General features: G+C 43.3%; 2 protein-coding genes across 3 annotated transcripts; both read left to right on the top strand.

Moving 5' to 3' along the window:
* The first annotated feature begins 2742 nt into the window (after nt 1-2742).
* Nucleotides 2743-3784, top strand: LOC128405048 (olfactory receptor 1B1-like). Its single transcript, XM_053371226.1, has one exon. The coding sequence runs from the start codon at nt 2792-2794 to the stop codon at nt 3782-3784; it is 993 nt and encodes a 330-aa protein (XP_053227201.1). The 5' UTR covers nt 2743-2791.
* A 7376-nt stretch (nt 3785-11160) lies between these two features.
* On the top strand, nt 11161-13850 carry LOC128405049 (olfactory receptor 1B1-like). 2 transcript variants are annotated; one of them, XM_053371227.1, is made up of 3 exons: nt 11161-12117; nt 12263-12353; nt 12601-13850. In XM_053371227.1, the coding sequence occupies exon 3, from the start codon at nt 12606-12608 to the stop codon at nt 13539-13541; it is 936 nt and encodes a 311-aa protein (XP_053227202.1). In that variant the 5' UTR covers nt 11161-12117; nt 12263-12353; nt 12601-12605; the 3' UTR covers nt 13542-13850. The 2 variants fall into 2 exon arrangements, with proteins under 2 accessions (XP_053227202.1, XP_053227203.1); XM_053371228.1 differs by lacking the exon at nt 12263-12353.

Genomic DNA, 13850 nt, shown 5'->3' with positions numbered 1-13850 from the left:
CAGTCTCTGATGCCCCATTAACTTTTAACACAATGTCTGTAACAGTGTGCTAGGCACCCTTTATGTAGACCTTCATCAGCTAGATGAGACAGAATGCGAGTCTGTGGTGGGACTGAATTTGTCTGGCCCAGACGAAGGCAAGGCAAGGCAGCCCTTCTGATGCAAGATCAGCCCGGCAAAAGTTTAGAGAGAAAATGCTCTTGTGTATGTTCCTATAGGCGTGAGCAACAGAGATCTGTGAATGGAAAGCCTGTGGATATGTTGTGCACAAGGATGTAAAATGTGGACATTTGATATATGGAAGCACAAAATAGGTAAAGTGATTGTGGGACAGTAGAAGACCTCTAATATGTGCTGTAGTTTCAGCTTGATTGCTCACCTTCACATCTTAAGCTTGTTATTGTGAATTATACTGCCCCATTTGGGGGGGGCAAGTGTTTACCGGAGTCTTCCACCTCTTTGGGTACTTTCAGACGAGGGCTTAACTTGCAAATGGGACATTGAAATATCACAACAATGTGGTGTGTCCTCTACAAAAAAAACCCCAAACTTTTGCATGCATGAGGAACACTGATCCTACAATAAATTGTCATCAGAAAGCCCCCTTCATTGTTTGCACTGGAGCAGACTAATAGACTGCTTCCAGAAAACCTGTTTATTAATTTGCAGGGAGATGAGATGATAATGGGCATTTAATTATCATTCATTCTGATTTGTGTGCAGAGATACTGCGTGATACTTTAAAGCAAGTGTTAACTAGGGTTTCCACCCATCCCTAAAAAAGTGTGTCTTTTTCTTTTCGTTTTTGAGAAAAGTGTCCCCTGTCCTGTTTGGACTTCAAACAGAACTACTTTTTCTTCACATATTCAGGCTCCTCCTCAGAATTGCATGGGCAGAGGGTGGGTCTGGTGGAAGGAGGGGAGCAAGAATTTGAATGGGAGCTTGTGCAGGCAGAAAGAGTGGGTCCATTAGGGAGTGAGAGCGAGAGTTATTACGGGAAGAGGGTGGGCTACTTAATCCACACTTTCAGAAGCCACATGAAAACTGAAACATAGCCATTCTCCAAATTTCATGCTTCTCTGAACTTTGCATTGTGGCTCTTCAGTCAAGTAATGTGTACAAAAATGAATTTACTAGGCAAGTGCTCATAAAAAAATGCATATATTACCAAAAACAACATACAAAATTGCATTACAATTTGCTTTGTAAAAACATGCATATAAAATATGCAAATTGGGGGGAAATTGCACTAAAATCCTGATGAATGGTGTTTCCTGCTTGGCAGGGGGTTGGACTCGATGGCCCTTATGGTCTCTTCCAACTCTATGATTCTATGATTCTATGAATTATCACACAGACATAAAATAAAAAGCACACTGATGTAGGAATGTGGATAATTGAATTTAAGATTATAGGAACCAAAGGAACCAAAATGGACATGTTCACACATCCCTACATCCAGTTCAATATCCATGAAACTTTGTGTTCAGACTATGATGTGATCTTACTAGACGTGATAACAGCAAACCCATATTTTAGAACATGGCTCACCACCACCAAAAAATATGTTCTGTGTCTCCCTCTCTCTCTCCCTCCCCATCTTCTGTCTATATATCTGCTGCTGTACTTGACTGTCTAGTAAGATGCACAGGGCTAAATGATTATCTGCTATCCACTTTCCCCCACTCAGTCATTCACTCTCTATACTTCATTCACATGTGCCCTGTGGTCCCTGAATCTGTCAGATTCTTCTTTGATCAGTTATTGCCTTGGTTTTCCATGGCATCATCAGGGTGCAAAAGATAATGCATGCCATGTGAATATGTTATTTTGTTCCACAGATTCACGATCACAACAAATACTCTTAAATTGACTCATTGGGGGGCAATCTCGGCCCGAGATCTTGGCTCACTGCTGCCAGTCACAGTAGAGATGACTGGGCAAGGTAAACCAATGGCTTTACTCAATATAATGCATCATTATGTGTTGAAAGCACATTAAAGGCAGCCCTGAACCATTTTTTCATTTTTTCATAATTATAATTTTAAGAATTGGGAAATGCACCAGGTCATCACATGCTTGTCGCGTGTTGTTTCTTGTTCCATCCTATGAAAACTGTCAAGGTGGAGCCACAAACGAATAGGTGTGTTGAAACAATGAGTGTGACTTGTGGTCATTAGCCAGATATAATGCAACAAAACTGGAGAATCATTGTAAGCAGGAAAGGATAGTTCAGAGCAGGAGTGGATAACCTGCGTCCTTCAGATGTTGAACTTCAACTTCCATCATCCCTGACTGTTGGCTGTGCTACCTGGGGCAGGTGAGAGTTGAGGTCCAACAACAGTTGGAAGACAACAAGTCCCCCATCTCTGGTTTAGGAGGAGATGACCTTTATCAATATCCAAACAACTGAATGGGGGGGGGGGGGAATGACCACCTAGTATTTAACGGTAGCTATGCCAGAATATTTATTAAGCAAAAATATTTGATTCTTTATATGGTATCATATTTAGAAATGTTGACAGCACTTTATTGTTGATATGAAATGGTGGGCAGTATCCAAAGCATTTGATAGTATTTGGTAGCTGAGAGTTTGTTAATGGCATTCCGCATTTTCCACCTGATAAAACCACAAAAGAAAAAGACTGCTCAACAAGTGTAGAAAGGCCAAAATTCACATACTGAGAGTTCAACTTCAGAATCTGCGTTCCAAAATTTGCAATCTTAACCACTGAACCATCCCTTTCAGTGTTGTGTTAGATGGGTCTTCCTTTAGGCAGGAAGCTATGCTATGAAGACCTTTGGCTCATGCCAGCTGTGTGGTGTGTTTCTCTCTGCAGGTCCCAAGGACTGTGAGAATGGCACAGACATCGTCGAGTTTGTCCTTCTGGGTTTTTCCACCCAGCCTAAAGAGCAGCCACTCTTGTTCCTAATCTTTCTGCTGATGTATGGAGCAGGACTTCTGGGCAACATCATGATGATCATTCTCATCTCTCTGGATGCCCGACTCCAGACTCCCATGTATTTCTTGCTTCGGAGCCTCTCTGTGGTGGATGTGGGCTTCCTGTCAGTCACTGTGCCTCAGATGCTGGCTCACATCATCTCCTCTTCCAAGACTATCCCTTTCTACTGCTGCATGGCTCAGTTCTTTTTCTTCTACGTGTTTGGCGTGACTGACCTTCTGATAGTGAGCGTCATGGCTCTGGATCGCTATGTTGCAATTTGCAATCCACTACACTACACTACGGTAATGAACCAGAAGGTCTGTGGACACCTGGTAGCTGGCTGCTGGATTGTTTCTACCCTCCACTCCATGCTCCATGCCAGCCTCCTCCTGCGTCTCAGTTATCGTGGGGACAACCACTTGTTCCATTACTTTTGTGACCATCAGCCCCTCCTGCAGCTGTCCTGCTCAGACACCAGCATCAATGAAGCCGTCATCTTCTTTGAAGGTGTCATCGTCGTTCTTGGACCTTTTGTGTTAATCATCCTCACCTACGTCCGCATTGTGGTAGCTGTGATGAAGTTATCTTCTTCGGGGAGGCGCAAAGCTTTCTCCACCTGTGGCTCCCACCTCACCATGGTGACCTTCTTCTATGGAGCTATCATTGCTGTCTACTTTCTGCCAACATCCAGCTACTCATCCCAGCGAGGGGCTGTCTTTGCTGTGGTGTACACTGTCATCACCCCAATGTCCAACCCTTACATCTACAGCCTCAGGAATAAAGATGTCAAGGAAGCTCTGTGGGATCTCCTGGGGAAGAGGGCCTTTTTTCAACAGTAATAGTGAAAGGTTGGTTAACAGGCTATGATGTACAGAATCCTATTCAGATGTGGATGTCTAAAGGGAATAATGGAACCTTGTTCTGCGTACGTTCGTTTGTTCATTCAGATATTTGTATTTCACCTCTCTTCTTCTTTTATAATAATTTTTATTAATTTTCAATTTTTCAATTTCAAATAAACATTTTACAAACTTTAAAATATCCAGTGATTTCCCTTCTTCTCTTTCCATGGTTCATTCTACGTAGCCTACATCCTGGCATATTTTACTGTAACCATTCAGATCAGTTTTCCACTTTTACATCCATCAAAAATTATTTACTCTGTTGAATTTATCTTCATGCTGCCAGCGTTTTCAGATGTATACAGTTATTTTCCATATATTCAATAAATGTTTTCCAGTCTTCTTGAAACATATGCTCTTCTTGCTCTCTTAGTCTATATGTTAAATCTGCAAGTTGTGCATATTCTGTCAAATTTAAGTTGCCAATCCTCTTTAGTTGGGACCTCACTCACTTTCCATTTGGGAGCTAATAAAACACGGGCCGTAGTTGCACACATAAATAACCTTTTTTCGACACCTGAGAATTTCAGTATGGATTATCCCCAACAAAAAGGACTCTGGTTTTGGGGGATAAAATAGTTTTGAATGTTTTTTTCCAATTCATTGTAAATCATTTCCGAATACACTTTTACCTTTTTACATGTCCACCACATGTGGAAGAATTTATTCCGCCTCTCTTCTAGCCTGGGACAACAGTGAAGGAACAGTTGTCATGCAGCGATAAAGCATATATTTTGCATGCAAACTGTTCCAGACTCCATTCGTGACAACTCCAGATATAACGAGGAAAGAGTCCACTCTGACATCCTAGAGAGCTGCTGTCAGGCAGTGAATATAATTAGTGAGCATTGTGGGCCAACAGTCCAACTTAATATAAAGCAGTTTTCTAGTGGGTGGCAGACAACAATAATCTAAATTCCCCTGAACTAGGAATAGCTAAGATGGTGCTCTCCAGATGTTGTTGGAATCCAGCTCCCATCATCCCTGAGCATTGGCTCTGCTGGCTGGGTCTAATGGGAGTTTTGAAGGCACCATGTTGACTATCCCAGCCTAAACTAAATACAGTGGTACCTCGGGTTAAGAACTTAATTTGTTCTGGAGGTCCATTCTTAACCTGAAACTGTTCTTAACCTGACTTTAGCTTTAACTTTAGCTAATGGGGCCTCCCGCACAATAACTTAAATGAGCTAAACCCGGTACTTTCTTGGGGTACATCCCTAGATGCATACAGTAGTGGTTGTATCTTATCATCCCAATCATTGGGATTTTCTGCAGTATAGGCTTTAATCATTCTCATTAGGGTTCCATTAAATCTTTCAATTAATCCATTAGTTTCAGGGTGGTAAGGTGTTGATGTTAAATGCTTAATACCACACACTTCCCATACTCTTTTCGTTAGTCTTGATGTGAAAGAACAACTAAGAATAGCTAAGATGGTGCTCTCCAGATGTTGTTGGAATCCAGCTCCCATCATCCCTGAGCATTGGCTCTGCTGGCTGGGTCTAATGGGAGTTTTGAAGGCACCATGTTGGCTATCCCAGCCTAAACTAAATACAGTGGTACCTCGGGTTAAGAACTTAATTCGTTCTGGAGGTCCGTTCTTAACCTGAAACTGTTCTTAACCTGACTTTAGCTTTAACTTTAGCTAATGGGGCCTCCCGCACAATAACTTAAATGAGCTAAACCCGGTACTTTCTTGGGGTACATCCCTAGATGCATACAGTAGTGGTTGTATCTTATCATCCCAATCATTGGGATTTTATGCAGTATAGGCTTTAATCATTCTCATTAGGGTTCCATTAAATCTTTCAACTAATCCATTAGTTTCAGGGTGGTAAGGTGTTGATGTTAAATGCTTAATACCACACACTTCCCATACTCTTTCCCATACTCTGAAGAAGTGTGCATGCACACGAAAGCTCATACCAAGAACTAACTTAGTTGGTCTTTAAGGTGCTACTGGAAGGGGAAAAAAATTTTTTGTTTTGACTATGGCAGACCAACACGGCTACCTTTCTGTAACATACTCTTTTCGTTAGTCTTGATGTAAAAGAAGAACCCGTCAGTGACTATTTCACTGGCAAAGCCCAATCTACTCATATAGTTAATTAAAGCGCTTGCCACCATTTCCATTTCAATGTTTCGCAACGGAATGGCTTCTGGATATTTGGTTGCGTAATCCACTATGGTGAGGATGTTTCCCCGCCTTCTGGCTCTAGGCAAGGGCCCTATCAGGTCCAGCCCTAACCGTTGAAAAGGGGTTGATATGATAGGCAAGGGGCACAATTTGGCTTTTGTTTTGTCTTGACCGGTGTCTCTTTTCTGACATATGTCACAAGCTTGACAGTATTGTTTTATTTGTTTCCCCATGCCTGGCCAATAAAAATTCTGAGCCACTCTCCATTTTGTACGTGTAATACCCGTATGCGCTCCAAATACACTATTGTGAGCGTGCTGCAGGATTTGGCCCCGGTATTCATGTGGGATTACTAACTGTCTTCTCACTTCTTCACACACACACACCCGGATGGTGGGGCAAGGACTTCTCGATATAAAAGGTACTTGCTCGAACAAAAACGTTCTGGGCACTCAGGAGTTAATGGCCTCTCCGACTCGGCTCCCTCAAAGTACATTTGTGACTCAGTATCTTCTTTTTGCTTTTCGGCAAAACTTGGGGTTTGACTTTTAGTCAAAGGAAATAAAAAGGTGTCTTTTCTTTCCTCACACTGATCATTCCCTTGCTGTCCTTCAGCATTGTCTGCCTCTGCTACTGTATCCACCCCCTCAGGATTAGGTGACTATAGGCTCCCGTTTGCTCTGGTAACTATGAAAGTACTCTGCACATGTTCTAAAATGTCCCAACCAATGAGCACAGGGGTGGGAATTTCTTCCGAAAGGGCTACCTGCCACTTCCCTGCACAGTTTTTGAACCTGACATCTATTTCCGCCACCTTTAGGATCTCTGCTTGTTTAGAAATGCCTTTTAATTTTATTAATTTTCCTGGAATTAAGGCTTCATCCTGGTGGACTATAGTGACTTGTGAACCCATGTCCTTTAACCCGAGATTTCTTTTTCCATCTATCCAGATATACTCTCCAGCTTTCTTTAACAAGAGATTATCTTGTTGAATTGCATAATAGTGCAGGACTTTGGCATTTACTACCTCAGCAGGCTCAGGCCTAGCTGGCATGTTGGTTCCCTTGACAACCTGACTAGTCTGGCCCTGCTCCACAGGCCGGATACAATACGTCTGTTTTTGTATGGTGCTACCAATAGACGTTTCTTTTCCTGTTTTGCAATAAAAAAATTATGACCTAATTTTCCACATCTCCAGCATGAAATGTCTTTGGGTCCTGCATAACTTGTTTTATTGACTTTTCCCTCAGTAAACTCTGTATGGGTGTGTGCCTTCTCATGTTGGCTTTTTGAAGAGGAGCTACTTCTCTTATCTGAAATTTATTATTGTTTGTTTCCCAATATCTCCCACCAAATTTTGGCCCATCAAATCCGTGGGCCATTTCATTTATTTTATCGGCTAAACCAGCTGCTTCCTCTATTGTCTTGCGGTTCCTTTCTTTTATCAGGTACTTCAATTGGCCATTTATTGTGCTGTAAAATTGCTCCAACACTATCACTTCCCTAATCTTAGGTACCATGTCTGCATTCTCTTGCTCTAACCATCTTGTGAGGTAAGTTTTTATCTTTGCACCAAGCTGCACATAGGTTTCCTCCCTCACGTTTGTCACACTTCTAAAAAAATTTCTCAACTGCTCTGAGGTAATCCCAAAGCGGGTGCATGTTAACTGCTTATACACCTCAAAATTTCGGGATTGTTCCTCAGTCATTTGTGCATATATTTCAGCTAGAGGACCACTTATTCTAGCTCTCAAGATCATCATTTTATCTTCCTCTCTCACGTGAAAATCATGACAGGCTCTCTCAAAGGATACTAAAAATGCTTCTGGGCTATCCTTATGCCTAAACTCAGGAAATCGTTTTAAATCTATCTTCATTGGGTTCTGCCCATTGGTATTATTACTATTATTTTGATTTTCCAATCATACCGTTAATTCCAACTGTCTCATCTCTAACTGAAACCGCTGCTATTTCCTTTCCTGCTCAGCCCTCAATTTTTCTTTTTCCAAGTCTTGTTCAGTTGTATTTTTCTCAAGCTCTAATTTCAAGTTACATTCTTGTACAAATTTCCACTTTTCAAAATCCTCTGAGAACTGTGGAACTTCTACTTCAGGTGGGGTTTTAGTCATCTCTTCTATTCTCGTTTCCTCCCCCTGGGGATTCCCATTCTCTTCTCCAGAGATTTCGTATGGGTTTTCTCTCACAGGGTGCTTGGTCTTCTTGGGGGGCATTATGTGTGAGTTAGTATTTTGCACTAATTAATTGAATAAGAGAATTTTACTCTCAACACTGTTCCTCCCGGCTTGGCTTTTCAAGACCCTGGTCCCCAAAGTATAGCTTTAGGTTTTTGCCTCTAACCTTTCAAGCTTACTTCCACTGACCCTGAGCCTAAGCCTCTGCCAGAACAGTCTTCTTGTGCTGGTCCCATGGATTAACCATGAGGCGAGGTCCGAGTCCAGTCCGAGGTCAAAGGTGCAGTATGGAGGCAAAGCTGAAGCTGTGTGCAGGGCAGGGAGTCGGGTGAGGTCAGGAGCTCCGGCAAGAAAGCAGGACAGGGTTCAGGCAGGAACTGGCTACCAATGTTGCTCCTGCAACTTGGGACTGGAGCTGGCTGGCTTTTATCTGCCCCGAGGCATAGGGTGGCCCAGGTCCACTGGCCTGGAGGCGAGCACTCCTCCTGCGGGAACTTATTTCCCTCCGCCTCTCTGCCCTGAGCCTCTGCAGCTCAGGAGAGGCTGGAGGGTTACCAGACCCAGAGGCAACCTCAGCTTCCTCTGACGGGGCTGAGAGTGGAGCACCTGCAGGCAATGCGTCCTCCATCCCCTCAGGAGCCAGAGCAGACTCAGCTGGTGCCTGCACCTGAGGATCCAGCACAGGTGAGGACCCTTCAGGCTCAAGCCCCAGCCCTGGCTCAGCTGGTTCTGGAGGCGGGGAATCCTGTGCAGGCTGGGATTCCTCAGGTTCAGCATCCGAGTCCGAATCCCAGGCCGTCACACTTCTGAGATCTCTTGCTCTTATTGTGATCTCGGCTTCACGGCAATCTGGGGTTTACCTCAATCACACCCTCGGGCCAGGTAATCACTTCACCGATTTACCCTTCCCCTCTCCAGGTGTACTGCTTCCCCTCACAGGCTCTTTTTTTTTTTTTAAAGATATTTATTAAAATTTTCAAAATTAATACAGTAAAAATATAAAAAATCAAAAAGGAAAAGGAAAAGATACGAAAAAACAGAAAAAAAGATACATAAAGATTAAAAACACATTAAGTTCACCAAAATTTACTTTCATTGACATATTTTCCCGACCTCCTCATACCTCCCCTTTTTGTATTCCAATTCAAATTATTGATTCAGCAAATCCTTAACCATAATTTCTTAACCTAATAAATTAACATGTTATTATTTTACTTTTACTCTTTCATCCATTTCCTCAATTTATTTTTGCTAACCTTATTTTCCTTTAATTTAGTTTTTTTTTTAAACCAATTTTACCTTATCCAAACTTAAACATCAATACTTATACATCAATACATATTCTTAAAGCATTCTTTCTAAAGTCGACCCAAATTCCCTTCCACGAATTTCCCAAATTTCATAAACATTACAAAAACAAAGATAAAAACAAAACACATTATACTTATGTACCCTTTGGATTCCCAAACCCCACCCCACCCCTTTCCTAGTTCCAGTCCCCAACAAATGTCCATCAGTCATAATCTAATATTTAGCCTGGAGATCTCACGTCCGAGGCTCTTAATTCTCTCTCAATTCCTCTCTGCTGGTTTTTTTGATAGTCCTTAAAATTAAACACCAACTCTCGGAGAAACTCTGGCCCTTCAGGATCCATGTTTCTTTCAGCCAGTCCTTCATACTTAAAGGTGGAACCCAAATCTTGTTTCTTACTCCTTTCAAGTCCAAATGTCCCCAAGGCTCCAACCTCCACCTTAAGCAAATTTGTAATCCTTAGGTCTTCGGATCTCCACATAAGGAGATCTTTTCTTTCTTCAATCTCCAATTCAGGCCAGATTTTCCACATCAAATTCTTATTTTCCTTCATTACCATCATGTCAGGCCTCAAGTCCTCCTTCATTATCTGCAGCTCTTCAGGGACAACATATGTCTCCTTCTCCAAATTCTCAAAGTTGTCAAGTTTCTCTTTCTGTTCAGTTGAATAAACTTCCAGATTCAACTCCTTATCAGTTTCAATGATATTGTTTACAGTTGAGTCCAGAGTTGTAACATTTATAGCCAAAACATCAATTTGGCCTTGCAACTTTCCCAAGAGAACAAAGACTCTGTCCAATTCAGCCTGAATTCTCCCTTCTCCAGCCATTCTTGTAATGTCCCAAATCCCCCTCTAGAGGGATTTTGGTTTCTTAGTGTTCATTCCAATCCAAGTCCAAAAATCCAGCTAGTTTGTATCAGTTCTTCCTTGTTTTCAACAAATTGTAACAAAAATTGTAACAGATATAACCAGCAGAAGCAACAGAAACAAAGTTCTCTTTTTCCGTTTTGACAGCTACTTTGACAGCTGTCAAACTCTTTAGTACCTCATCGACAGGCTCTCTCGCGGAACACTCCCGGGTCCGGGAGGGTGGCACTTCGGTTCCCAAAATTAGCTCTTTATCCTCCAGCAAAATTTCTTATACTGCCAAACCGTGAAATTAAAGTCTTTTACCAAAGAAGGAAAGAAGAAAAGGTTCTCTCAACCTTAGTTAGCAGGTCTTTGCTTTAACTTGTTTACAAGACGGGGAGGCAGACTTCCTTTTTACACCTTCCCCGATCGTGCCTAATTCTTAAAAGCAAAATTTTCTTTACAGTACCAATTTCCGTAGTACTCACGGGTTGTTACTTTTAGAGTCCAATTGTTCAAGAGAAGAAGTCAGCGCTCTCCGACCATGGCAATGCGGCTTCACTCTGCAGGAGAAGCAGTCGACTCTCCGCACCGCGCCGCTCGCCCCGTCCCCCGTTCCGAAGCCTTTTAAAAGGCTCCTTCGCAGGTCGGGGGGCGCAAATGGTGCCCGCCGAGTCACCAGGTTCACATGCTTCACCGCCTGTGATTTTTATGGGTCCCCGCATCGCCGCAGCGGCAGGACCCGATCCTGCGGAGCCGATTCCCTCCGGAGCTCAGAGGGAATCCGCCATTAGTCGATGGCGCTAACCCGGAAGTCCCCCTCACAGGCTCTTAGACTTATTGACTCCCACCGCTGCCACCACTTTTCTGTGGCAATCACACAGGGTCCCCAGACATTTCACCGTCTATTGATCCCCATGCCACCACTTTATTTCTCACTGCCACCACCCAGGCCCTACCTGGTAAAATACTGAGTCCAGTCAGGGTTAAATTGGAACATAAACTTCTGTTTATTTATTGCAGTTTAACAAGTGTGTGGTTTCTTAAACAGTCTCAGTCAGTTACAATCATGGGGTGCCTATCCAGACCTACATGTTCCGCTACCTGCTCTCACTCACTAAACCACCTCTCAGATATTTACTTGTCTTCCTAGCTCCTAACTGTTCGTAACTCAGTTTATTTTGCTACACTCACTCAACGTAACCACAGACTCTATCCCAATTCACTCCCACTCCAACCAACCTCCCAACTAACTCTCCCTTCGTCCCTTCCAGAGCTGGTTTTATAGTTCCTCTGACTCCACCCCCCTGGGTTCTGATTGGGTAACCTGTTTAACTATTTCACCTCCAGCACTCTCATATGTCACAGCAGGAAAAATATGTTTTCTGATTTGTAGATCCTGGCAGCTGGGGGCTCGGATGTGGACTGGATGTGAAAAGGCTATCAGGCAATTTACAGCTCAAGAGCCTGGTACATATCAGAAAAGTATGGGAACAAAGAAGCAGTCTTTTGATCTCAAGGTCCTTTGAGCATAAACAAAGTTCAGCTGTGCTGGTCTCCTTATAATCAGCAGATATAGTCCCATCATACAGCCATTGGTAATTAACCTAAAGAAATGATTGGTCCCTAAACCCCTTCTCCACGTGGGATTCTCAAGGATAAAGCTTTGGGGAATTCAGATGAAAACTGCAGAACATCTTGCCCTGGCATTTGTTGCCAGAAGGCGTTTGACCAGCAAAGAGATTTTGACTACTCGCTGTGCTTTGAACTATTGGATTTTGTGAGTATGTTTTAGTTAGCTATATTTTATAATGTTTTTTTTTCCTGTTTGTAACCTTCCAAGAAATGTGCAAGCTTTTACTTTCTGAGTGGCTTTTTCAATAAACTTGGAAAAGGACTTTTACCTTTTGTGTCTTTTTACCCAGAGAAGCTAAACTGGTGCCCGACCCCTTGGTACATCTACCTGTTGGATTTCTGTCTGCGTCCCGGTACAGTGACACAGGACTGGGCAACCCGGTAAATATCAAAGGGCGTTTCTCCTCCTTGGACCCCATTCGAGGGTGCCCAGGAAAGGAGGTGGTGGCAGCTTGCCGTTTGGCTTGTGATTTGCAACACCTCACGACCTCTCCCTCTCCCTGCCAAGTCCTGAGAGTGTTTGGAGGACTGGTTGGGGGGGTGGATAGCCTGTGCAATTACTACACAGGTAGTTATGCTATGAAGCCCTTTGGCTCATGCCAGCTGTGTGGTGTGTTTCTCTCTGCAGGGCCCATGGACTGTGAGAATGGCACAGACATTGTCGAGTTTGTCCTTCTGGGTTTTTCCGCCCAGCCTAAAGAGCAGCCACTCTTGTTCCTAATCTTTCTGCTGATGTATGGAGCAGGACTTCTGGGCAACATCATGATGATCATTCTCATCTCTCTGGATGCCCGACTCCAGACTCCCATGTATTTCCTGCTTCGGAGCCTCTCTGTGGTGGATGTGGGCTTCCTGTCAGTCACTGTGCCTCAGATGTTGGCTCACATCATCTCCACTTCCAAGACTATCCCTTTCTACTGCTGCATGGCTCAGTTCTTCTTCTTCTGCGTGTTTGGCGTGACTGACCTTCTGATAGTGAGTGTCATGGCTCTGGATCGCTATGTTGCAATTTGCAATCCACTACACTACACTACGGTAATGAACCAGAAGGTCTGTGGACACTTGGTAGCTGGCTGCTGGCTTGTTTCCACCCTCCACTCCATGCTCCATGCCAGCCTCCTCCTGCGTCTCAGTTATCGTGGGGACAACCACTTGTTCCATTACTTTTGTGACCACCAGCCCCTCCTGCAGCTGTCCTGCTCAGACACCAGCGTCAATGAAGCCCTCATCTTCTTTGAAGGTTCCGTCGTCCTTCTTGGACCTTGTGTATTAATCCTACTCACCTACATCCGCATTGTGGTAGCTGTGATGAAGTTATCTTCGGGGAGGCGCAAAGCTTTCTCCACCTGTGGCTCCCACCTCACCATGGTGACCCTCTTCTATGGAGCCATCATTGCTGCCTACTTTCTGCCAAAATCCAGCTACTCATCGCATCGAGGGGCTGTCTTTGCTGTGGTGTACACTGTCATCACCCCAATGTCCAACCCTTACATCTACAGCCTCAGGAACAAAGATGTCAAGGAAGCTCTGTGGGGTCTCCTGGGGAAGAGGGTCTTTTTTCAACAGTAATCGTGAGAGGTTGGTTAACAGGCTATGATGTACTGAATCAGATTCAGACGTGGATGGCTAAAGGGAATAATGGGACCTTGTTCAACGTACGCACGTTCATTCAAATATTTGTATTCCACCTCTCTTCTTCTTTTATAATATTTTTTATTAAATTTTCAATTTTTCATTTTCAAATAAACATTTTACAAACTTTAAAATATCCAGTGATTTCCCTTCTTCTCTTTCCATGGTTCATTCTATGTATCCTACATCCCTGCATATTTTACTGTAACCATTCAGATCAGTTTTCCACTTTTACATCCATCAAAA

This window comes from Podarcis raffonei, chromosome 17 (genome assembly GCF_027172205.1).
Source record: "Podarcis raffonei isolate rPodRaf1 chromosome 17, rPodRaf1.pri, whole genome shotgun sequence".
Lineage (NCBI taxonomy): Eukaryota > Metazoa > Chordata > Lepidosauria > Squamata > Lacertidae > Podarcis > Podarcis raffonei.
Note: the sequence above shows the minus strand (reverse complement) of the source record. Positions and strands in the feature narration are given on the sequence as shown.

Coding starts and splice junctions, on each gene's coding strand:
- LOC128405048 (XM_053371226.1), top strand. CDS start 2,792: ATGAAGACCTTTGGCTCATGCCAGCTGTGTGGTGTGTTTCTCTCTGCA.
- LOC128405049 (XM_053371228.1), top strand. CDS start 12,606: ATGGACTGTGAGAATGGCACAGACATTGTCGAGTTTGTCCTTCTGGGT.